The 26,057-nt window shown below is 34.6% G+C and overlaps 1 protein-coding gene across 1 annotated transcript in view; it reads left to right on the forward strand.

The window, feature by feature from the left end:
* Nucleotides 1–26,057, forward strand: part of GABRG1 (gamma-aminobutyric acid type A receptor subunit gamma1) — a 100,787-nt gene that overhangs the window by 14,168 nt on the left and 60,562 nt on the right. Inside the window, exon 3 of the mRNA XM_036765050.1 lies at nt 18,380–18,528. Coding sequence (XP_036620945.1) covers nt 18,380–18,528 — 149 coding nt within the window. The remainder of the gene's footprint in view (nt 1–18,379; nt 18,529–26,057) is intronic.

The raw sequence follows: 26,057 nt of genomic DNA on the forward strand, positions 1-26,057 counted from the left end.
AGAAGAAAAGCAATTTGACATAGTTTATACATGTGCAGTCATATAAAACATATTTACATAATAGTCATGTTGTGAAAGAAAACACAGACCAAAAAAAATCTAAGAAGAGTAAATGAAGTTTAAAAAAAACCAGTATGTTTCAATCTGCATTCAGATTCCATCAGTTCTTTCTACAGAGGTGGATAGCACTTTTCAGTATGAGTCCTTTGGGATTGTCTTGGATCCTTGTGTTGCTGAGTATAGTTAAGTCGTTCATACTTGATCACTTTTACGGTATTGCTGTTACTCTATACAATGTTCTCCTGGTTCTGCTCACCTTACTTTGTGTAAGTTCATATAAGTCTTTCCTGGTTATGCTGAAAACATTTTACTCATCATTTCTTATAGCACAGTAGTATTCCATCACAATCATATACCACAATTTGTTCAGCCATTCCCTAGTTGATGAGCATCCCCTTGATTTCCAGTACTTTGTCACCACTAAAAGAGCTGCTATAAATACTTTTGTACACATAGGTCCTTTTCCTTTTATTATCTCTTAAGGATACAGACTTAGTAGAGATATTACTGGATCAAAGTGTATGTACAGTTTTCTAATCCTTCTCCAAATTTCCAAATTTCTCTCCAGAATTGTTATATCAGTTCACAACTCCACCAACAGTGCAGTTTTTCCAATTTTCCCACATCCCCTCCAACATTTGTCAGTTTTCTTTTCTGTCATATAAGCCAATCTGATGGGTATGAGGTGGTACATCACTATTGGTTTAATTTACATTTCTCTAATTAATAGTAATTTAGAGCATTTTTTATTTGACTACAGATAGCTCTGATTTCTTCACCTGAAAACTGCCTGTTTGCCTCCTTTGGCCATTTATCATTTGGGGAATGATTTGTATTCTTATACATTTGACTCAAATCTCTATATATTTGAGGCCTTTATCAGACAAACTTGCTGTAATTTTTCCCCCAGTGTTCTGCTTTCCTTCTAATCTTGGCTGTATTGGTTTTCTTTGTGCAAAACCTTTTTAATTTGATGTAATGAAAATAATCCATTTTACATCCTGTAATGCTCTCTATCTCTTCTTTGGTCTTAAAGTTTTTCCCTTATCCACAGATCTGACAGGTAAACTATTCTATGCTCCCCTCACTTTTGTTCTGCTATACCTTAATAACTCAAATTCCTATAGATTTTTATTGTTTACAACTAATTTATTCCCATAATTCTTTGATGTATTCAGTGCAAATATATTTACTTTCTCTTAGTAGATGAAGGAATTGAGATTCAGAGAGATTATTATTTATATAAATACTTGATGTTATAATATGCTTCCTACTGATGCTTTTGGCATCTTCTTTATCCTTCGATGCCACTCTACCAAAGAGAAAATAATCTCCCTGTAACATTTCCACTTTTAAGAATAAAGAAAATGTTCACCAATCTTAATGCTACTAGCTATAAATGTTTAAATATTTAATAGTATTTTAGATGTGCTAGGAGTCTTATCGATTCACCTTCCCATTAATATTTTAGAATTGTCTCTTCTAATAGTTACTTATCTTCCAAAAACAGCTGAAATAAATTGATCTACTTTAATTATTACTATGATTGAGTCTGCAAAGAGGAAGTTACTATATACTACTCTAAGCACAGAATTGTGAGGAGTAGCCCACAGGAAAGGTTTTAGGACATAAGTGGCTATTATAAGTAAACATCAAAATTTAAACATTCCATTATGTAGGAAGCTGGAACACATTTTGATTCAAATATTTGTAACTTAGAGAAATTCTCTTAGACCAAAATCAGTAAATACTTTTTTTGAGTACCAAACATTCCTTAGATTGCACATTTAAAATAGGGGCTATGTTTATAAGAGTGTTAGGAGGTTGTTTTTTATTTAATATTATGGATCTATAAGTTTTGGGGAGAGTTGATATATCCCAGGGTCACTGTTGTGATTATGTTCCTCTGTTGTACCGATGCAATATTTCCGTGTGGAAAGAGAATAGCAGTGGTGGGATTTAGCCAGTTTGCACTTGTTCAGGACAATTGGCACCTAATTTTAGGTTGAGTTCACAAACCAGTTGTTAGCAGGAGTGAGGGCTGTGCTGGCCATGTCAGCAGTGCTGACAGCACCTCAGCTAGGTTCGTGGAGGACCAATTGTTAATTTATTTGAATCCCACCAATGGATAATAGTGATTATCATAATGAAATTTAAAGACATGTTAAATGATGATAATGAATAAATACACTCAGCCCATTTGTTCAGGATGATTCCTTCAACTGATTCAAAGAACTTCAGTAAATCCATGATGTAATAGATTTACATACCATTTCCACCAGTGCAGACACAACTTATTCATACTTTTTTCATGCTCTTCATTCATGTTCTCCTTCTCTCCTAAATTCATCTTAGAGTATTTATCCAGTATTCAAGAAGCATTCTTTATGTCCTTTACTATTTCGCAGGTATCAGTTCGAGACTTAGAATCTCTGTCTATTGTGCCTTCCTGTCATAACAAGATATCCCACTTCCTTCTCTGACTGTACATTTCCCTGATGATGGATGTCTTTTATGACATTTATTCAAATATTCTTCAGAACTTAAAATAATTCAAGATTGGGAAAGATCCTAAGTAGAAATCTGGTTCAACGTATTGGTCAAAGAAATCCTCTTAAATAGTCATCCGGGTTCTACTTTTGGAGCACTGAAAGAAAGGGAGCCCATCTCCTTTGTAAGCAACTAATTCCAATTTTGAACAGTTTAAATTCTTAGGAATTTTGTTTTCCTTTTCCTGACATCAAATCTACATTTCTTCATTGCAACTTCTACTCCTTAGTCCTGGTTCTTCTGGTTGGGACTCTCAGTCCAGACAGACCAAATCTAATTCTTCTTTTCAGACACTTAAGGCAGCTATCATGTAGAGCGTACATCTTTTATTTTTCAGACTAAATATGTCCAACTCTTTCATGGACTCAAGGCCTTTCACCATCCTGGTTGCCCTCTTTTGTATATAGTCTCCAGATTATCAATGTCCTCCTTAAAACACGATGCCCAGAGCTTCTTGTAATGCTCCAGATGAGTTCTGCTGAGGTCAAAGTGCAATGGAACTTTCTCCTCCCTGTTTTTGGAAGCTCTGACTTCCTTAACATTGTACAAGTTCTAACTAGCTTTCTAAATTTCTGCATGATACTTCTGACTAATATTGATCTTGGTGTCCACTAAAACCTTAAAATTTTTATAGAACAACCATTATCTACCCACACTTCCCATATTTTATAATTGTGACATAGATTTTCCTACTGAAGTGTAAGATTTTACAACTATCCCTATTAACTTTCACTTTATTAGATTCAGCACTGATGCACCACTGTTTAAAAACCCTTTTAGATTCTTACTGTCACTCAATTTATAAGCTATCCTTCCAAGTTTTGTGTTATAACAACTAGGCCTGTATATAAGTTGTTGATTTTAAAAAATGTTCAACAATTCAGGGCCAAGCTCTGGGAATGCTGCACTGGAATACTTTTGAAAAGAATAAAATTGAATACATTAATAGTTACTCTGAGTTCAACCATCCATTCAGTTAGAAGCCCATCTTATTGTTTTATTGTTTAATCAATTATTTTTTCACAAGAATAATATGAAATATTTTATTAAAAAGTTTTGTTCCCACCTAAGTAAACTTTCTTGACATTACCCTTCTACTGGTTTAATAATTTTCTCAGAAAACAAACGAGGTCAATCTGTTCTTCATGTATCTATAATATATCTTTGTAATTACTGCCTCATTTTCTAGATTTTTCTTCACAGCATCAGTTTTTGTTTCAGCCTAGAACTGTCTGAGGAAGTTTGCAGGCTCCATTTTGTTCCTTTTAAAAAATGGGATGTTTGCCCTTTTCCAAACTCTCCATCTTCCATGATCTTTCAAATATCACTTAAAATCTCTCAGTTTTCTCAGGACCAAGAATTTAGCTCCTCTAGGCCAGGTGACTTTAATTCATCTAAGTACTTTCATAATTTATTTGCATATCAGTATCCATAGTCATTAATGTTCTGTTATTTCCAGGGCAAAGGTAATGCTACTTTTTAATGGAAAAAAATAAACAAAAGAATCTGACAGTTCTTTCTTCTTTCTATTGTCACTTATTCTTCTATGAAACCCAGAGAAAGTTCCTACTCTATCTCTGATACTTCTCCTTCTCCCATTATAATTAAAAACAACCCTTTTACTCTCCTTAGCTTCTTTTGCCAAATTCATATCCTTTGGAGCTTTAGCATTCAAGACATTATTTTTACAGGATTTTTTCACAATCCTTTACTTTGGTCCTTGGAATTGCTTCTATGATTTGTGTACACACACACACACACACACACACACACACACACACAGAGGCTTAAGGAAGGATAAGTGACAACAAAAAGAAGATAGACATATTCTCCTTGTCTTGTTTTTTTCCCCAACTATAAAGGAGACTGATTTTGCCCTGTAAATGAAAGAATAAAAATTACTATGGTTGAATATATGTAGATGTATCTACCTACATATAGATATAGGTGTAAATCGCTGATAGATACAAACAATGAACACATATAAAATACATGATCACATAAAGATATATACATGTACATATGTACAATATATGTATATACATACTTTCTTTATGTGTGTATGTGTAACATACATATATATATATAGAGAGAGAGATAGAGATATATGTACCCATGTCTACCTCCATTTCAATTTAAATTCTTTGTTTAGTTTTGTTTGCTTCAACAATACCCTGGCAAATGGTAAAAATCTTGTTTTCCCCCTCACTGATTGTGTTTCCCTTTTTGTCAACAAAATTTCGTTTTTGAATATCTCTCATCACTCCTGGGGTCAGTTCACCTAAATCATTTTACTCTGTTGGATCCTGAACCCCTTGAAATATACTTTCTGAATGACTAGGCACATATCGGGCTACAGGCAGACTTTTCTCCTCTATCACAAACTCAAAGGGTGTAGTCACTTCCCTCAATATTCTTATCATTTCTACTCCTGCACAAGGTTTGTTCCTATTTGTTAGTGAAACTCAAATGACAATATCTGTATCTTTCTTTCACCCTTTGAAGAGTGCAATTATTACTAAGGTGACCCAAGAAGTTGTTAGCTGCTCTGCTTATTGTGGCATGTCCAATAAATATATGGATATTTGAATTCCCCCATCAGTACTATAACATGCCTGAATGCCAGAATTGCTATCTCTTCCTCCAACTCTTTATCTATTTTCTATTTTTTGAAGAATTAGAGCATTAAGCACATAAATTAGACCATGCTGAAGAATAGAGATTAACTGGTCTTTAGCATACTTCAAGGACAAAAACTGTTTCTTTGCCTTTGACCTTTAACCAAATACTCTCTGTTAAATTTCTACCTCTGCCTCCTGGATTTCCTCACATGAGTATTCCTTCTTCACATCTGATGTTATCCCCCTCTTTTGTTTTCTAACCTATCCTTTTGTTTGTTTGAATAAACTATAACCATCCGTTTCCATAGTCCTAGTCATGACTTTTGCCCCATTAAGTCTCAGTGATAATGATGAGGTCAATTTTGCTTCCTTGTATTAGAACCTCTTGCTTAAACTCTGGATATTTGTGTAAAACACTTAAGATTATGGGTTTTACTACTGACTCACTTCTAAGATCATGCTTCCTATGGATTTCTGGTCCTTCATTTGCTATCCTTCCTTCTTTGTGATTGCTCTCTATATATATATAACTTGGGGAATATATTTAGGTAATCTCCCTGCCCCAACCATTTTAGTTTGAAGTCTTTTAAATTAGATAAAGAAAAAAGCAGCTGGAAAATATGACCTTACTAGTCTTCCTTAAGTCAACTATGGAGAGGAATCTGAATTGTAAACCATGATCCAGAGATCCAAATCCCATCCTCAGAATCAAACTTCTTAGGCAAATATTCACTTCCCCAAATGTTCAAATGTTCCAACAATTCCATAGCCGTAGCCACTTCCTCTTTCTGGCATGCATTAATTTCCTGTCTGTTTAACCAGTTTGCCCCTCCTACCAATCCAGAATACCAACTTTACTTAATGTTCTATTTCTCTACTTACCATTTCTTACTTATCTTACTTTGTCATGCCAACTATCTCTTTATATTTCTTGAATCTACCTCTTCATGTTCTACTCCTAATTCTCTTGTTCCTCTATAATTTTCCTTGAATGTCCTTGCTTCTTCCATAATTTAGAAGTAGAATGTGGGCCTGTATCTTAATCTGGAGTTTCTTTTCCAAGTTTTGCTCAATTTCTTCCTTATTTTATCAAGTTTACTCTTCCCACATTCAAATTCTGATCTATTTAACTAGTTCAAAATCCTCCAACTTTCTTAAATGTTTTTCTTTACATTTTTTGTGAAGCTTAAGATCTTATATCTGTTCTCCTGTGTTATTTTTCCATAATATTCTTCCATGAAACCCAAAATACCCTCTTATTAACTATTCCCAACCCTCAACCATCTCAGCATTTATTACTGGGGAAAAATAAACTAAACAAATTGAACCTATTTAAGTATAGCTTCCCAAAAAGTACAATTAAAAATTTGCTGAAAGACTACAAAAGAAAAGTATGAGATCAGGACTTACACAAGTTGGGAAAAGTACTTATGGAGTATGAAAGGAATCAATACTATACAATGGAACATTATTCAATTTGACAACCATGTATTAGGCAAATATTATATGTAAATTGCCATATTAGTTACTGGGGATGCAATAATAATTATAATTGACATTGTAAATAGTACTGTAAGATTTGACTATATATTTATGCATGTGTATATGTGTGTAACACCAGCGCTACTTGCAGCTACTGTGGCTGTGTAAGGCCAATAACACCAGCACACAGGAGGGCTGCTAACGTAGGTTCTTTGATCTGCTTTCCTAAGGAAAGCAACCTTAAAGAGTTTACAATCTCAATTAAATATACATATATCATTCACTTAGTTCAGGGGAAAAAAGTCAGCACCCTGAACTTCAGAGAAAACACAAACAGAAATTACAAGAGAAATTATATAAACAGAGCAAATAACACAAATCAACAGATAGCTTCTAACCTTCTGTCCATAGCAATACATGCACACATAGTTACCAGAGAGAGAAGCACCGACATATGGGTTTTCAAAGCTGGGGTGCTCCTTAATGGCTATCCAGAGTCTCATCTGGCCAAATCCCAGGAGCACTCTTCCAATGAGTGAGGTCTCAAAGCAAAATGCTAGCCTCCAAGTATATGTATACTTCTTCAGGGTCAGAGGGAGTCACAACCATGCCATTCAAACCCATGTGACCTAGGCCTTCCCATGACTTAAGCAGGTCATCAAAGACTCCTGATTCAACTATTCAATCAAAGACTCTTGATTGAAACAGAGGCAAGACTCAAAGGTACTTTGATTGCCTTAGTGCTGAGAAGTACTCCAAAACAAAAGACAACAAAAAGTCACACTTTGCTTGCCATTACAATGTGGACATAAAAGACATAACCCTCATGAGGTCATCAGTCCTCTTCAAGAAAAACAGATGAACCAAACATGTGTGCACATATCATATATATGTGTGTATATATGTGTATATATATATATATATATATATATATATATATATATATATATATATATATATGTGGGTGTGTGTATGTGTAGATACATGTACACAGATGTGTATACAATGTAAAATTTTACTTTGTATATTTGTACACGTGTGTACACATCTACACATATAAAATAAAATATTGCAGAATGATTTATGTCAGCTATAATTATTATACATGTGCACATATTTATATTATATGTATATAACTATAATTATTATACATGTGCATATATGACCACATATACAGGTAAAGTCAAATCTTCCATGTATGTATGTACATATGTGTCTATACACACATATATCTCACCTTATTTAATAAATTAGTGCATAGTTCCTACCCTGAAAGACTTTAAAAAGATTTGACCATGAGTTTATTAACATGGAAATAGGTTAAATAATCCTTCAAGATATTTCCATTTTTATTTTTCTAAGCTACATCTAGAACCATAATTTAGAATTATGTGAGCTTAGAATAAATGCTGCAAGTGAATACTCCAGTGGCTATAAATGGTGACTATCTGCCTCTCTTACAGTCTAGAATAGATCACAAGGGGAGGGATTAACTAAAGAAAAGCATCTGAGGGGCAATGGAACTAGCAATTACTGAACTTAAAATGTTAGCTTTCTCTGAGCTTAATGTGGTTGAACCCTTATACATATGAATGTCCCCTTATGTTTAAGTAGTAAGACCTTCTGGAAACTGGAAGACACAAACAGGAGGATTATATAACATAAAGTACTAGGGCTTCAGTGTAATTTTCAGGTAAACTCAACTGTCTGTTTACACCATTTTCTTATAGGTTAAAAATGTTGTCTGTCCTTACTGTGGGAAAGTGTGTATCATGGAAGCAGCAAATTAATACACCAGCCCCTATGTTCAGACATCTAAATTGGTATGGTTGTAGTGTTGCTTCTCTCTCATGTGACTGTGTCCTTCTGCTAACCTTCTGTAAAAAGAAATAAACAGTAGAAAGATTTGTTTTTCCCTCCTCTTTTTGTGGCAAGGTCTAACAGACATTTTAGCAGGAAAGGATGAGAGGTAAGAGGGTCTGCCTAACTGTTTGTTTTTGTTGTGATGGCCTTGGTGGTTGTATTCAAAATATTGCTCTTTATAAGACTCCTGGTTCATGATATGGAGGGCAAAAACACTATAGATTCATAGATGTGGATCTAGAAAGGATCTTAGTGGTTATATAATTCAAGTCTCCCATTTTAGAGGTAAGAAAAAGAAGGCTCAGAGTGGTCCATCAGTTTGCTTAATGTTACACTGATTGAAAATGGCCACCTTTTGCTGTGGTTGTATGTAGTCGTTGTGGTTTGTCATTTGTTCTCAAATAGGACCATGACATCAGGAAGATGATGCCATGACTTGCAAGTCAATTGGATTTAAGTGAGGGATAGCTGCGCAGGAGTGTGACAGTGGAATCAAGGAGAATGAAGATGAAAAATGATCTGAGGATGTGGCAGGGTCTGATCACAATGGGATTTGTTTACTTCTCTTTTCAGGGTTAAGTGAAAATTGGACATGCTTTAGTATGAGGAGAGAGGATCTGATATTAAAAGACTGAAATTGAAATGACATTCAAATGAACCCAGTGCTGGAGTTAAGAAAGAATTTGAATCCAGGTCTTCTGACTATAGGTCCAAATGACTTTTCATTGTGCATACTATAGAGCCAGGGGTGGGGAAAATTCGGCCTCCAGGCCGCATGTGGCCCTCGAGGTCCTCAAATGCAGCCCTTTGACTGAATCCAAACTTCACAGAACAAATCCCCTTAATAAAAGGTTTTATTCTGTAAAACTTGGACTCAGTCAAAAAGTGTACCCAAGGACCTAGAAGGCCACATGTGGCCTCCAGGCTGTAGATTCCCCACTCCTGTACTACACTGTTATAGAAATCCCTGTTTGTGCCATAAGTGATTTATAAATGAATTTTAATAATTTTACATTAAAATTGATATTTATCTAATTTAATTATTTAGACAATTATTTGATTATTATAGATGAATTTGTTAATTGTTAGAGAAAGTAAAGGTAAACAGCTTATAGTAGCTAATTAGTTAGAGGAATCATGCGTAAATGATTAGCTTTGTAGTCAGGAAGATTTAAGGGATATAGGAGATAGGATTTAAGTCCTATCTCTAACATGTTTTAGCTGTGCTCCATGGGCAAATCTTTTGATCTTTCAATGTGAGTTTTCAATTTTCTCAGCAAACTGTCCATGATTGAAATTACAGATGAGTTACAAATCTATATTAGCAGAAGAGAGTTACCACATTGGGAGGCTCACACACCAATGGAATCACAAGTCTCAAATAAACAAAACAAATGTTACTAGAAAGATAATTATATCATCCTTTTAAGTATCCTATTGGGGAGAAAAAAAGCATATTTTAAAAATAAAAAAAATTGTTTTAAAGAATTCTTACATTAAAAAGAATGAGAGTTTGTCAGTGTAGCTATAACATTAACATTCTTTTGCTTCAGGTTTGATTTTGGCATGAAATGAGGCACTCATAAATCATTGAGGATTGACAAAGGGAACTTAATTTTTCCCTAACACCGTAACAACACACAACAGTAATTCAGAGGCTTTTCTTTTACTAAGCTTCTCTGGGTACAGTCTACCTCATCTCCATATAGGTTATCACAGTATGGTGACATAAGTAGTGCCAGCTACCCCAGAAAGTCTGACAAGCCCAGACTTCATGTGACTGTAATTTTTTATTCCCTCAGATGACTAGGAAGGTGGAGTAAATCAGCTTCCAGAGGCAGATTTTTCTTCTTATAGGTAAAATATTCTAATGTTATGGGTGTGAGGAATGAAGCTACATCCTGGATATTCTGGTACTATAATAGGATTAATAGGACCTCCTTTCAATTTTTTCTTTTTAGCCTCCATTAGAGTGTAAGCTCCTTAAGGGTAGGGATTGTCTTTTTATTAATTGTACCTCCAGGGCTTAGCATACCCTGGCATATAGTTGGTGCTTAATAAATGTTTATTGGATTAGATCAGACTGAAATGAATTCAGATAAAAACAACCTATGTCCTAAAAGTATTTTCATTTTATTTGTTTAGTTAAGTTTAATTTGGCTTGCTTTGGCTTCAAAATGTCTGGGTTCTAGGCATACCGGTAAAAATAAAACTAAATTGCAATGTATGTCTTGTAGTGATTCTTCAGAGTATATCATTGTTTCCAAAGGGTTGTTAGGTCATTTTCTTTTTTTTAATTTTTTTTTTAATTTTTAGTTTACAGCACATGGTTCTACATAATTTTGAGTTCCAGATTTTCTCCCCTCCCTCCCCAAGATGGCATGGAATCTCATATAACTACCATGTATAACTTCACATTGAATTTGTTAGGTCATTTTCAAGCTATAGATACTGCATAGCTGTTTTTTAAAAAGCCAAAGAAAGCTTTTAGTATTGGCTCAAAGGTAATAAAGTATTAGCAGAATTCTTTCATTTGTATGAACCTTGGGGGAGTTCTAATGTCTGAGGAAGAAAAGAAATCTGATTTAATCTGATTTAAAAACATTGCTCGCTATCACCTGACTTGGCATTTGGGTGTGGGCAAAGATAGGAAGATAAATAGCTTTCCTATTTTACACTTATGTGAATGGGGATGAACTGCTAACTTCTTCCAGAAATATTGGAATACACAAACCTATTGATTTGTAGCAAAAATATTTACTTATCACTTTGAGAAGACCAATTGGTAGTATACTACTTTCCAAAGGAGGGGTTCCTAACTTTTTGGGAGGGGGGCAGGGTTAGCGGTCTGATGAAGCCTATAGCCTCCTTCTTAGGATAAGGTTTTTAAATAAATAAAGTAAAATTGATTATATTACAAAAGAAACCAAATATAATAACATAATTATAAAACTTAAAAAATCAAAACTTCGAGGATGTCAGGTTAAAGACCTCTATCCTAGAGTGTTTTTTCCCTCTGTCTCTCATTTCCTTCTACAGCTTATTAATCTAAATTTCCTTGTTTTATGACCCATCCTCAAAGGAGCTTATTAACGAACTTCTTGCTAATATTTGATAAATAACCACATTGTTAATTTCCCTGGAAGGAAGATTTGCATTTAAAAAAGAAAATCTTGAGGCATGATTTCAGCTATTCTGACTGATGAATGGAGAGGTGATAGATATAGTATAAAGATATAGTTACAAAGATAAAGATATTTTGGGGTAAGAAGATCTATTGGCATTCTGCAAATCATAGCAATTAAGCACTTCTTAGCCAAGCAAATTAGAAGGCCATCTCTGACTTTAATTATTGGATGTCAGTTCTGTTTCTGGAGGTATTCTATATACATTGATAATGCAGTCGATGTTATTATGTAAAATATTTATATCTCCACCCGTATATTTTGATAACAGTGAAAATAAATCTCTTATTGACCCAATAGTCAGAGACCTCAATCAGAACTTAAATACGTATTTATATATGGGGATATTATAGGAATTGGATCTTTTATTTCATTAGTCTAGGTGAGGAAATTCTTTCTACCAAGCAGGTAGGCGCCATTTATTTATTTATAAATATAGGTAAATAGATAGATATACATATAGATATATATGTCTAGATAGATAATCTATATATAGATCTACATAGATATAGATATACCTACATATAGATATATATATACTAGCTGTATATGTAGGTACGTATACATACACAGTATATAACATAATATTATCTCTATACAATACACATATGTGTGTGTGTGTGTGTGTGTGTTTGTGTATCTTAAAATGTTAGAGAGTTGTTCAGAGTGTTGAGAGGTTTAGTGACTTGCCCTGGTTCATATAACTGATATGTGTCAGAGATGAGACATATGAATATGAATTTAATTAATATTTAGCTTAGAAATGAATGTGGCACCCCATATAACATAAAGACATTTAAAAAAATCTTTAACAGAAATGAAATAAAGGTGTTACTTAATTAGGTGACTTTTTTTCTTGAATTTAGTCAGTTCTAATATCCCTATCTATCTAAAATCAAAAGCTGACAAATACTCTTCTTTATGTAGAAATTATCAAATTGGAATTCATTCTATCTCATCTCTCATCTTTTTGCTCCAAAAATCAATCCCTCTCTCATTGAATTTTCAATCTCTCTCTCTGTTAGATCCTCATTCCTTTAGTCTACAAACAAGCTCAGATCTCTCCTACCCTGGAAACAAATGATGATTAAAAGAAACAAACAACCCTAGACCCTGCTACCCTCTCAATTTTCTCTCTCCTTACCTCCAGTATGAATGCCTAAAAACAGAAGTAAAATAAACAACACCTCCCCCCACCAAAAAAACAAAAAAAACACCACCTATCTATATTCATTCGTTGACTCCATTTCTTTGGCTTTGATTTACTTTTTAAGCCCTTGCAGTCCAACTTCTAACTTCAACACTCTACTGAAATACCTTTTCAATGTCATGTTTTTTTTTTCATTGAAAAACAGTGGTGTTTGTCCTGTTCTCATTCCTTTTGGCTTCTCTGTAGCATCTAACACTGAGGGATAGTCATTGCTCTCTTTCTTGATTCCTCTTTCCCACTGGATTCCAAGACATTACACTTTCGTGGTTCTTCCTGCTTCTAAATCTGTATTTTTCTAGATCTCTTCCCCTCTACATATGAAGGTTCTCAATGGATATTCTAAGTCTCTTTTCTTTTTTTCTCTACTTTGGTTATCCTATCAACTTCCATGTCTGTCATTATGACTTTTATTCAAATTGCTCCAAAATCTTTCTTTCCACCCGAATCTCTGTCCAGAGTTCTAGGATATATACCTGCCTCTCTCCTGTCTTCTCTGTTTTGGCTAATAAAACCATATGGAGATGTTATCAAGCATTTTAAGTTTGGAACCATCTTTGTCTTTTCTTTGTCCCTCATCTCATAATTCAATTGATTGCAGATATCCTGTTATTCCTACCTCCCTATTGATTTCATATTCAGCCCTTCTTTTCAACTCTCACTATACATATGAAAATGCAGAGACTTATCTCTTCTCTCCTAGACTACTGTAATCATCTCCTAACTGGCCATCCACTCTAATCTATCCCTGTTCCAATCTACCTTTCACACAGTTACTACCTACCATACAGTTCATTACTCATTCCCTTACACAAACACAAAAAAATTATTGCCCAGAGAATGAAAGATCACTTTCTCTCTTTAACAGTGACTATCTTCCAAAGTCTGCCTCTAATTCACCTGCATAGCCATATTTCCCAATATTCTTGGGCAATAGAAATGAGCAATTCTGTATCTCCTGTTCTCATTCTCACACTCCCTGCCGCCAACTCCATCTGTTGAAGTGCCTCCTTTTCTTCATACCTCAGCTTGGATGTCACTTCCTCTATGAAACATTCTTTGACACACTCATTCACACTGAGTGGGAATTATCTGCCCCTCCACAAATTGACCATCATATTTTGTCAGTATCACTCTTTTGTTCTTACCTCGTTGTCTCTTGTATTATAATTGTTTGTGCTATTGGCTCTCTCCAACCCTTGTTCATTGAACAGTAAACTCTGATAACAAGACATGCTCCTTATCTACCTTCATGTTTTCTAATACCCAGTCTAGTACCTTGAACATAGACAGAATTTAAATGCCTATTGAATGTGTGGACCAATGCGTCTGCCTCAATTTATTTGACTAGTAACATTTTCTTCAGTTTAGGTAGCTGTGGAAAATAGTTGAGCATAGCAAAACATCCCAATGAATGCTATAAAATTTACTAAAATGACATCAGTGGAGTATATTTTATAATCTTATGTTTATCTCACTATTTTAAATTAAATTAATCTTTTTTTCAGTTAACAGACATTTTCTCTCCCAACTTTCCCCTCCCCCTGGAAAAAAAAAAGAATAAGGAAAAATAAAACCCTTGTGATAAATATGGAACATCAAGCAAAACAAATTCCCATATTGGCCACATCCAAAAATGCAAGCCATAGTCTTGAACTGGAAACTAAGGAGGTACTAATCAGTTGGGGAATGGCTGAACAAACTGTAGTTTATAAATGTAATGGAATGATTGTGCTGCAAGAAATGACCAAGGTACCAGTTTCAGAGAAACCCAGGAAGTTTTCGTGGACTAATGCAATGAAGTGCTCCGGAGTTCTTAAATTTCTGCTTTTTTAATCATTGTAAATGACATTAACTTGTTGGCCTTAATCAAATTTTCATACCTCCTAAGACCTGATATTAGTTAGTATGACTAGCTTATTAAAAATACAGGTATAGTTTCTATTCCAGGTAGTAAACTGTAATATTGCTAACCTGAGTTGAATATAATTGAGAAATTAAATTTAAAATTGACTTAAAATGTAAATATAGCTTTATTTTTCTACCGAAGACTAGAGTGATATGGTAGATAACTCTGAAATTTATATAGTCTTGGAATCATATTGAGAAAAATTCTGCCCAATAAATCTTTCTAGCCTTTTTTTTTATGGAAGTAGCAGTGATGTTGAATTCTCCCTAGCAGTAAGTACAATCTGAGCTCAAATTTTAAAAGAACATATACAAAAGCTAGAACAAAGCAGAGGTAGGTAACTAAGGATGAATACAAAAGTATGGCATGACCTATACCTGTATTCTTTAATAAACTAGTCATATCAACCAATATCAGGTCTTAGGAGGTATGGAAATTTGATTAAAGCCAAAGAGTTAATGTCATTTACAATGGGTAAACAAGCAGAAGTTCAGAAATTCCAATTAGAGAAAAGCACAGAATGAGCCCATGTTTTCAAAACAAAGTGCAAAGGAACATAAAAAGGGCACATTTTAAAGTATGTGTAGAGCAATATGAAAATTACGGAAGGGGCAGGTCTGCCACTTAAGACCAAAGGGCACTGTTAACAGATAAGAGAAAAAAAAACTGGAGCTTTTTGACTCTTGGTCGGCAGTCTGCTTCTGTCTCCTACGTCAAGTAGAATGATGAGATTTTAAAAGATGGAGCTGAAACATTGATGAGGGAACCAGAGCCCAAGAGAGATAAAGAAATGATTTGAGAACACTTACTCTATTTTGTAATTCATTATTTTCTTTTATTTTTAAAAAAATTTTTAACATTTTTTTGACTTCCAAATTTTCTCCATTCTTTCCTCATCTTCCCCCTTCCTGAAATGGTAAACAATTTAATATGGGTTGTGCATGTGCAATCACGTAAAACGTATTCCCATATCAGTCATGTTATAAAAGAAGAAACAGACCAAAAGAAAAAAACATAAAAAATAAGGAAATTGAAATATAGTACACTTTGATCTGTGTTCAGACTATATCAGCTCTTTCCATGGACGTGGATAGCAATTTTCTTTTGGTTAGGAGTCCTTTGTCATTGTCTCATATCGTTTTATTCCTGAGAATAGGTAAGTCATTCACAGTTGATTATGATACAATATTCTTGTTACTGTGTACAGTGAAAAATACTGACTTTAAATGAATTTGCCATCTGCCCTGTAAAAATTATATGTAACCATGGAACCAATCAAAGAACTTTGAAGAACTATAGACAATGAAAGGATTGAATAGAGGAAGAAGATTTTTCCCTGCTTCTCAGCAATCAAAGTCTGAAAATTATCAACGGTGAACTTGATGTTCTTTTCCTGTCAGATTTGAGGTCAGCATTTTAAGCAGATATTTTGTGACCATTTAGAAAGGTTATCATGCCGTAGAAGACAGAAGCTCAATTGCTGAATTTAATTCAGTTTAATTCAGCTCAATTCAATTGCAATCAATTGCCAGATTAGGGAAATATAGACTAGAATATCTAGGTTTAAGCAAAACATTTGGAAAAGATGAATTAATAATAAACTGTATTGAGGATCATAGCGAATATGTATTTACTCCGTATTTAAATTTTGATTTATAGATCTTACGGGTTAGACTATTTATGCATAGTTGGTCAAAGCATTAAAACCTTGCCCGAGGCAACCAGATATTTCATTCTGAAAAAAACAACAAAAGTTAAAAACCACACCTGACCTCCAAAGCAGGAGAGCCACTGAAGTCTCAGGTCATCTTTGACATCTTTGTCTAATTAGACAGAAAAGTTCCCTGAAAAAAAAATAGCAGTAGGAAGTGTCAATAATTTGGTAGTTTCATTGTTTTGAATTTAACAAGATTATGAGAGAAATAAGTAGGAAATTAGAAGGAAATGTTATAATTTTTTTCAATAAGTGAAAACCAGAACTAAGACATTTTTATAACCTAAATTAGTTATATCTCTCTGTAACATGATGATGATTATTTGACCTAATTTAATTGAAATATTTAATTTCCACATAATTCAGGAAAATAAAACTTTAAAAGATGGCCAAACGAGAGGTGGTACCTGGGGGTACCACCTCCCAACATGCCAAATAGTAGAAATAAGAGTAAAATAGTCATTTCCCTACTTATCAAATGTATAACACTGGGATTTCTCCAGAACACCATTTGTTTGAAATACAAGAACCAAATACAGAGGAACAGGTTGAAAGGAAGTCTGAGGACACCATTAAAAGGCTTCCACAAAGAAACAAGAGCTAGAAACTCGATCCCCAAAGAACAAGCAACAAATCCAGTGTCTTAAATTCTTAATTCTCAAACATTTCAGAAAAGAGCCCCTTTTTCTCTAGATGATAGTTTATTTTGAACATCTGAGAAAAGTCTCTTTTTGTAGGGAAAAAAAAAGGTTTTTAGTCTCCTGTGTAGAAATAAGAAGCTTCAAATCTGTGATAGCAATCTAATTATAAATCTATATTTTCTTTGTGAATGTCTTGTTTAGGGCAATATAATTGACTGGCTTTGATGCCATTTTTGTGACTATAGAACCAGAAGGACATAGTGATGTATGAAAGATGAATAATGGAGCTGGAAAATTTCATCCCTGGAGGAAATTTTAAGTCCAGACACATTTGATTCAGATGGAAAGAAAATTACTTGTAGGCACTTTTTGACCTTTTTCCAATTATATCCATGATTTCCAGATCAACACCTAAACCATCGCCTTTTCTGTAGAAAATTAAAAGTAAGCAGAATGTTTGACTATTTTTATAAGTTAACATTTCTCAGTGTCCTGAAGGCGTGACTGAAAGTCTATTCATGAATTCTGTGTAGTTGGCCAAGTCAGGTAACTTCTCTGAGCCTTGATTTACTCATCTATAAAATAAGTTATGAATCTAGGCCATTACCTAATATTTCTAAGGTCTCTTCCAGCTCTAAGAATTCATTTTTATATCAAATCAAGTTTAAGCAACAGGGATTATTTATAATATTATAGTATATATATCTCTACTTTCCTGTCTACTAGGATAGTTTTTTGCAGTTATTCTTCTGAAATATATATATATATATATGTATATATATATTATATATAATTTCAGGCAATCATATTAAACTTTTTCAGTCATATCTCCTTATTTATCCTCTTCTATATATTCACTTGTTATTAGGTTATTTCAACATCATTTATAAATTTTTCTTCTCATGCCTTATTTTCTCTTTCTTGGGGGTTATTTGTGGCTTATTTTTATGCATTTCACGTTGTGCTTCTGTGTTGGGTTTCACTAACGAATTCTAAATTAAGTGGCCCAAAAAGAAATTGGTTTAGAAGTCAGGAATTCATTTATTACTTGACATAAATTCCCAAGATGATAGAATTAATTTCAGAAATTCTCTATTTTATATAAAATGGTTAGTTCATTTTTCTTATTTTTTTATTTCATTTTTAGTGTGGATAAAGCAGATGATGAAGATGACGAGGATTTAACAGTGAATAAAACTTGGGTATTAGCACCAAAGATACATGAAGGTGATGTCACCCACATCCTGAATTCTTTACTTCAAGGCTATGATAACAAACTTCGGCCTGATATAGGAGGTAAGCTTATTTTATTATCACACCATTTTAATAATTTTAGGGAAAAATGAAAATGTATAAAGTGGTTGTCTTCATGGCTTAAATGGCAATGGCTTAAGTATTCATTATGTAGGTGTACATATACACATATTTGGGTGTGTGTATATATATATATATATATATGCACATACATATATGTGTACATATATATATACACACACCCAAACAATGCTTGCATGTATTCTTATGTAATGCATGCATGTACATATATACACAATGCATGTTTTATATAGAATTTAATTGTAAACTGCCTCTTAGTAATCCAGCAATTATTCTTTTCTGTGAATAACACTGTCATTCTATTAAGTGGAAAGGTATACCACTTAAGGTCAGACAAAATAATTTTCATTTGTTCATTTTCTTGTTCCTTGTCAAATTAAGGCCCCTTGACTTACAGAGTCAGTTACTTCATAATTGTCTAGGGAAATGAGAAAGATTGACTTTGTTAAATTCAGATCATCAGGTTTCTCTAAGAACCCATTTCCAGAAGGAAGATCAGTCTTGTATCTAAAAATCTCAGTAAAAAGACAAGAATTGCCAGCATAGAATGGAGCACATTCTTAGACATGGTTGCTTCTTGTTTTGTATAGCTTAAGTAATTTTCTTAGTTACAAGGAATAGTTCCATGGGGGAGTATTTCTCAGAAATTATTATAATATTTTTAAAAAGAAAATGACATTTTTTTTCAATTTCAGAAATGAACATTCCTTTTACAAATTTTCTTTTATGAAACTGAAACTTTCAGTATTTCAGTGGTGTGTCAAAGCTGGTTTGACTTAATCTAAGGGCTCAAATCCAAATATATAATTAATTTACTCAAGGAAAGAGTGTTATTCTGGCACCTACCAGTTTCAGTGGAATCTCCTGATCCCAGCAGTGGAATCTGTTGAATGGCCTGATATGTGGGAGGGATATTATTTTAATAGTTCGTTGAATTTAATAAAAAAAGGTCATTTTTATGTTATTAGTATTATAGCAAAAAAAACTGATAGAAACAATAACCTTTAATTTTCAAATCTTATTTTTCAGTAGGGATTGACCACTGCTTACTATGGTATAGTTGAAGACCTTATTGTTTTATTTTTTTACATATTGAAAGAAAATCCCCAAAGCTTTCTTGTGGTTCCTCCATTCACTGTGTATATGTATGTGAATGGGTATATACATATATGCGTGTGTATGTGTATGTATAATTAAGATACATTTATCTATATATAATATCATACATAATATTCAATAAATATATAAATAAATATAATACAAATAAATATAATGTTCAATAAATATATATATTATATATAGATATATCTATAGGTTTATATATGTGTGTATGTATATACCCATTGAAAGAGATAGATCTATAGACCTATCATCTGTCTCTGTCATTTTCTCTCTGTCTTTCTCTGTCTCTGTCTCTATTTTTTTGGAAGCAGGGAAGGCAGGGAAATTGTGGTTAAGTGACTTGCCCAAGGTCACACAGCTAGTACATGTGTCAAGTGTCTGAGACCGGATTTGGGTCCTGCTCAGGTCCTCCTGTCTCCAGGGCCAGTGCTCTACTGATTATGCCACCTATCTGCCCTTCTCTCTCTCTCTCTCTCTCTCTCTCTCTCTCTCTCTCTCTCTCTCTCCCTCTCTCTCACATAATATATAAATAATTTATATCTATATACTTGAAGCAGCATGACATATATAGAGAAAGATAAAGAACTGGCCTCAAAGGCAGGACTTGGTTTCAAATCTTCACTCCGGCACATCCTGGCTGTGTTATCTTGGACAAGTCACTTAAGTTATGAATGCTCTAGGTCAGAGGCATAAAACACATGGCCTGTGGGCCACATGTAGCCCAAAACACTCCTGAGTGTATCCCAAACCAGATTAAAATATAATTGGGATATATTTGACAAAATAAAAAAAAACATGATAAAATGGACATCACATTTTAAAACAAAGAAAATATGTGACCACAGGGACCTATATGTATTGATTAGTGGTTCCTGTTCTAACAGTGACACCACTGCTCCAGGTAACTCTTTAAAAGTATAATTTGCAGAGAAGGTACCAACCTACCTTGGTAGAGGGATTTTCCTCACCACAGAGTCCCTATACCAATGAAGTTACATCCCCAGTTGCATGCCCAGTCCCTATCCAATATAATCTATTCTTAACTATATATAAGATTTTAACTATATATAAGATAATGATTTTAAAATTTAAAGTTGGTTTCATATTGTCACATCTTGGCAATTCTGGTTGCTTAAAAGACCCTGATCGGTGACAGCTGGAAGCAACTAGACTTGGGGAATGTCCCTTCTCTTTCTATAGGATTTCTTTCCTAAGCCAGAGATTAATTTTCTCCCCAACCACACAAAAGCCACCTGCATGAAGTTAGACTTCTTTAACCTTGACTTCCTTGTGGATCTTGTTCTTTTTATTCCAACTGTCCACATAGTCTACATATTCTTTGTTCCTAAACTCCCTGGTTTTATTTCCTATTCTTAATCCTTATGGGTCTTCCCCTCTCTAATTTCTGATGAGATTCCTAAAAGGCAAACAGAATTATTAGGAAGAGAGGAGCTTTCATTTAGCGGGGCCTTCCTGACTCGGAGTGAATGTTGATGGTAACTGTTTCTCTTTGGAACAGGAACCCTGAGGGTCTTCCCCTCCCAGTTTGATTTTTTTTTCTTTTTTGCAATTAAAGGGGCCATCCCTTGACTCACTTCTTAAAGAGTCCTCCTATTCACTGAATGGGCATTATCTCACTCTAAGTGAGTACATGAAAAGGCCTTAGCCTAAAAGGGCCAGGGTCTTCCATTACATACTGGGTGCTCTCTAGTCATCCTGGTGAATATCAGGCCACTGGATCCAGATGGCTCTGGAGGAGAAAGTGAGGCTGGTAACCTTGAACAACCCTCCCTCTCTCAAATCAAAGTCAACTGCAAGTCATATCATCATTTCCCTGATGCCACGGTCTTCTTTGAAAACAAAGCACAAGCACAAACACAAACTGTGAGTAGATGGAGTTGTCTGAAAGGCAGGTCAACTTTGATGGCCATAAGCTGCCCACTTAACTTGGGGTTTACTGTATAGATTCCTTCCTTCCTTCCTTCCTCCCTTCCTCCCTCCCTCCCTCTCCCTCTTCCTTCCCCCTTTTCTTCCCTCCCAACTCACCCCATTCCCTTCCTCCCTTCCTCCCTTCCATAAAACCTTAAATCTAGTTCACTCTGAAGATTATAAATGGGTCCCTGCCCAGGCTCCACTTAATGCCTGTATTTTGGGCCCTCCTGGCCCAGAGTGAATATCAGTGGTAATTGTTTCTCTTTGGAACAGCAACCCTGAAGGTCTTCCCCTCCCAGCTTGACTTTTTTTTTCCTTTTTTCTAATTAAAGGACCTGTATGTATTGATTAGTGGTTCCTATTCTAACAGTGACACCGCTGCTCTAGGTAACTCTTTAAAACTATAATTTGCAGAGAAGGTACCAATCTGCATTGGTAGAGAGATTTTCCTCACCACAGAGTCCCTATACCAATGACTCACTTCTTAAAGGGTCCTATTCGCTGTATTACCTCACTATAAGTGAGTACATGAAAAGGCTTTAGCCTAAAAGGGCCAGGGTCCCCCATTGCATACTGGGTCATGTGTGGGTCAGAAACCACTACTCACATTAAAAATAGACAGAGACTGTTCTTGAGAAAAGGCAAAAAGGAGTTCATTGTTTTAGCATTCCACTCAGTCATCTACAGTCATCCTGATGAATATCTGGTCGCTGGACCCAGATGGCTCTGGAGGAGAAAGTGAGGCTGATGACCTTGCACAGCCCTCCGTCACTGAAATCAAAGTCAACAGCAGGTCATATCATCATTTCCCTGATGCCACGGTCCTCTTCGAAAACAAAGGAGAAACACAATTCTTTCTATCCAGGAAAGAATGTATTACAAATAATAATCTTTCAGTGTGAATCTTGGAAGGGGTTGTTGAAATCATTAAGCCAAGTCTTCTACTCAATGCCAGAATCCTATTGATGATATCCCTGACAAATGATCACATTATCTTTACGTGAAAATAGAAAGACAGGAAATTTACTTGATCATAATACAAGCCGTTTCATTTTAAAGGAAGTCAAGCTGTAAAAATGTTCTTCCTCACATTGAGGTAGGTTCATACTCCTTATATATTCCTACCTGTACATTTTAACCTATGTTCTTGTTCATTCTTCCAGTTCCTACTGCCATCAACTTAGCCCAAGTGATTACGTCCTCTCACCTAGACAATTATAGGAACCTCTTAATTATCTTCTCCATCTCTATGTCAACTTCTCACACCCTTAACTGAGTCTGCATACCGTTGTAATATTTATAATGTACAGATATAATCAAACAATTCCTCATTTATTAACTTTCAATTGGGCCCTTATTGCCTAGGGAAGCAATGTGCTATATTGGAAACAGTTGGGAGATCCCTGTGAACTCAGGACGGGGGCATTGGTCCATGGAACCTCTGGTTCCACTTCAGGGTGGCCCTTAAAGAGAAATCTCTTTCTGGGTCATATTGCTCCCAATCAGTTAATTGTTAAAAATTTATCAAAATAGCTAGAAAACATATGGTTAGTGAATATATAGAAAAAGTGGTGATCACAAAGCCAGCATGACTTCAATAATTTCAGGTGATGCTTGACTAATCTTTTGTCTTTTTTCTTAACTGAGAAACTAGTAAAAACATCAGCAAAAAAAACCCTAACCCTTGGGTTATTTGAAAAATATTCTCAGTTTCCATACTAGGAGGGATGGGAAAATCCTTTTGTATCACTGAAAAATCTTTCAGTACTTTACTTACTTCTTTTTTTGCTATATGGATGGACACTAAATCATTGGAGTTGCTAGGGATATCTCTTTCAGTTCATTCAGTTCTTGAGTTATTTCACACTTTCCTGAACTATCCTTTAAGACTATGGCTTTCTCAGATGTAAATAACAGCTAATTATTATTAGAAATCTGAGTACTAAGTTTGGCATATTCTGGAGCCTTTAGACAACCAGTCATCAAACATACAGTGACACTGAGCTAAGATTTCCTCAAATAGTTGACCACTTACTACCCCTTCTTTTTAATCATCCTGTTAATCATTCATCTGAACTACACTTTGGAAAACTAAGTTATCACTTCAAAATCATGCAAAAAGGATATTCATGATCTTCTGGGGATATTTGCTATATATATACATTGGAATTTGAGTCAAGATAATATCAGTATTGACCTTTATGGAAAAGATTGCATTTGCTGGGATATTAAAAGAATTTTTATCATAAAGTAACTTCACCTATAAATTGGTTCTATAGAAGAGACCTTAAGATTCAATATTGCAGCAGCTTCAAAAAGACGTGATGGCTTTCAGGAGCATGAACTCACAAAACCATGGTTGGAAAAGAGTCTAGAAGATATCTAGTAAAATCATTCATCTTATGTATGTCTCCCTTTGACGATGCTATTTATAAGTGGTCAAGCATCTTGACCACTATATCCAGTAATTTACTATATACCATTAATTTAATCATTGTCTGGAAACCTTTTACTTCCTAAAGTTCTTCCAATTTTAGAGTTCAAATTATTGGGAAACTTCTCAACGTAATGTACTCCTACAACTTATACCCATTGATATTATTTATTTATTTTACCACTCAGAATAAGTTTTACTTTTTTCCATGTTTTATAAATTCAAATATTTAAGAAGATTTGATTTTTTTTTACAAGTTTCCTATTATCTAGGCAAGATAAACAATCAAAGTTTCCTCAAATATTCTTGATATGGTGTAGACAATAACCTCCTTGTCACCTGTTTTGCTTTCTGTTGTCTACCTAGAGATTGTTAATATCCCTTTTGAAATATGGAAACCATAGTTAAGCAGAATGTGTCAAATAGGGCCTTCTTGGATTAGAATATAAGTGAATTCTCATATGCCTGTTTTTGTAAATTAGTTTTCAATTATTGAGTCTAAGTTCATAAACATTTATTGTATTTTAAAAAGTCTTTCACTGCCTTGTCATTACTGACTGATGTCACTATGGACTACCTTCTTTTGCACATGAATTCTCTTGCTAAGTCGTTGTAATTATTCTTTTTGATGTAATTAGGTACTTTGCAATTAACTCAATTGCTATAACAATAGAGATCCTGGATCCAAATTCTCTAATCCAATATATTATCTATCCATCCCTTCATTATGCAAATCTGATAAACATGTAATTTATGCCTTCATGTAAAACAGGACAAAACCTAAAGCTTTGAAGCATTTCTTAGAAAGCTTCTTTATAACATGACAGCAGTCCATTGATAATTTGGTCCTGTTTGTGGGTTGGATTGTCCAATCCTTTAAGGGAAATCTTACCATAGTAGTGGTGTAATAGAAAGAATGATTGATTTTGAATGGCAGGATTTTCACGTGAATCCCACTGATACTAAAATATACTTCTTGTATCATGTTGGGCAAGTCACATCACATCTATGTGCATCAGAAAAATGAGAGGGTTGAGTTAAGTGAATTCTTGCGTTGTGTTTGTCCTTTGTTTTCGAAGAGGACTGTGGCATCAGGGAAATGATGATATGACTTGCAATTGACTTTGATTTGAGTGAGGGAGGGCTGCGCAAGGTCACCAGTCTCACTTTCTCCTCCAGAGCCTTTTGGATCCAGTGACTAGATATTCATAAGGATGATTGGAGATGGCCCAGGATGCAATGGGAGACCCTGGCCCTTTTTAGGCTAAGGCCTTTTTATGTATTCACTTAGAGTAAGGTAATGCCCATTCGGTGACTAGGAAGCCTCTTTAAGAAGTGAGTCAAGGGAATGGCCCCTTTAATTAGAAAAAGAAAGGGGAAGACCCTCAGGTTTGCTGTTCAAAAGAGAAACAGTTACCATTGACGTTTACTCTAAGCCAGGAGGGCCCGAAATACAGCCATTAGGAGGTCCAATCTGTGAGCTTCAGAGTGAACTGGGTTTAAGTGCCCTTTCTAGCTCCCAAACTACTGTTCCAGGATTTTTCCAACTTGTCTATAAAGGACTTTGTCAAATAATTTGCTGAAACCTAGCTCTATTTTCGGTATTCTCTGATCTTCAGTCTACTAACCTTGACAAAAATGGGTTGCATTAAGCATAAAAATAATGACTTGTGATAAATTGCACTCACTAAGCAATTATGCATTTTCTGTGTCCACTCAGTGCTAACATACATTAACAAGCTATAGTTTAAAAGCCCATCTAACAAGATGAATTCAAATTTCACTATAATTATCATCACATTGATGCTTGTTTTCCCACCATCTGGAGCAGTAGTGTTTTTTTTTCTCTTTGTAAAAAAATTTTGATTTATCATTTATTCAATATTCCTTTTTTTAATTTTAGTTCCAAATTTGTCCCTCATTCCAGCCTCTCTACCACCTACTGAGAGGGTTAGTAATATGATTCCCATCATATGTGTGAAGTCATGGAAAACATTCCCAT

Source organism: Trichosurus vulpecula, chromosome 6, assembly GCF_011100635.1.
Source record: "Trichosurus vulpecula isolate mTriVul1 chromosome 6, mTriVul1.pri, whole genome shotgun sequence".
NCBI lineage: Eukaryota > Metazoa > Chordata > Mammalia > Diprotodontia > Phalangeridae > Trichosurus > Trichosurus vulpecula.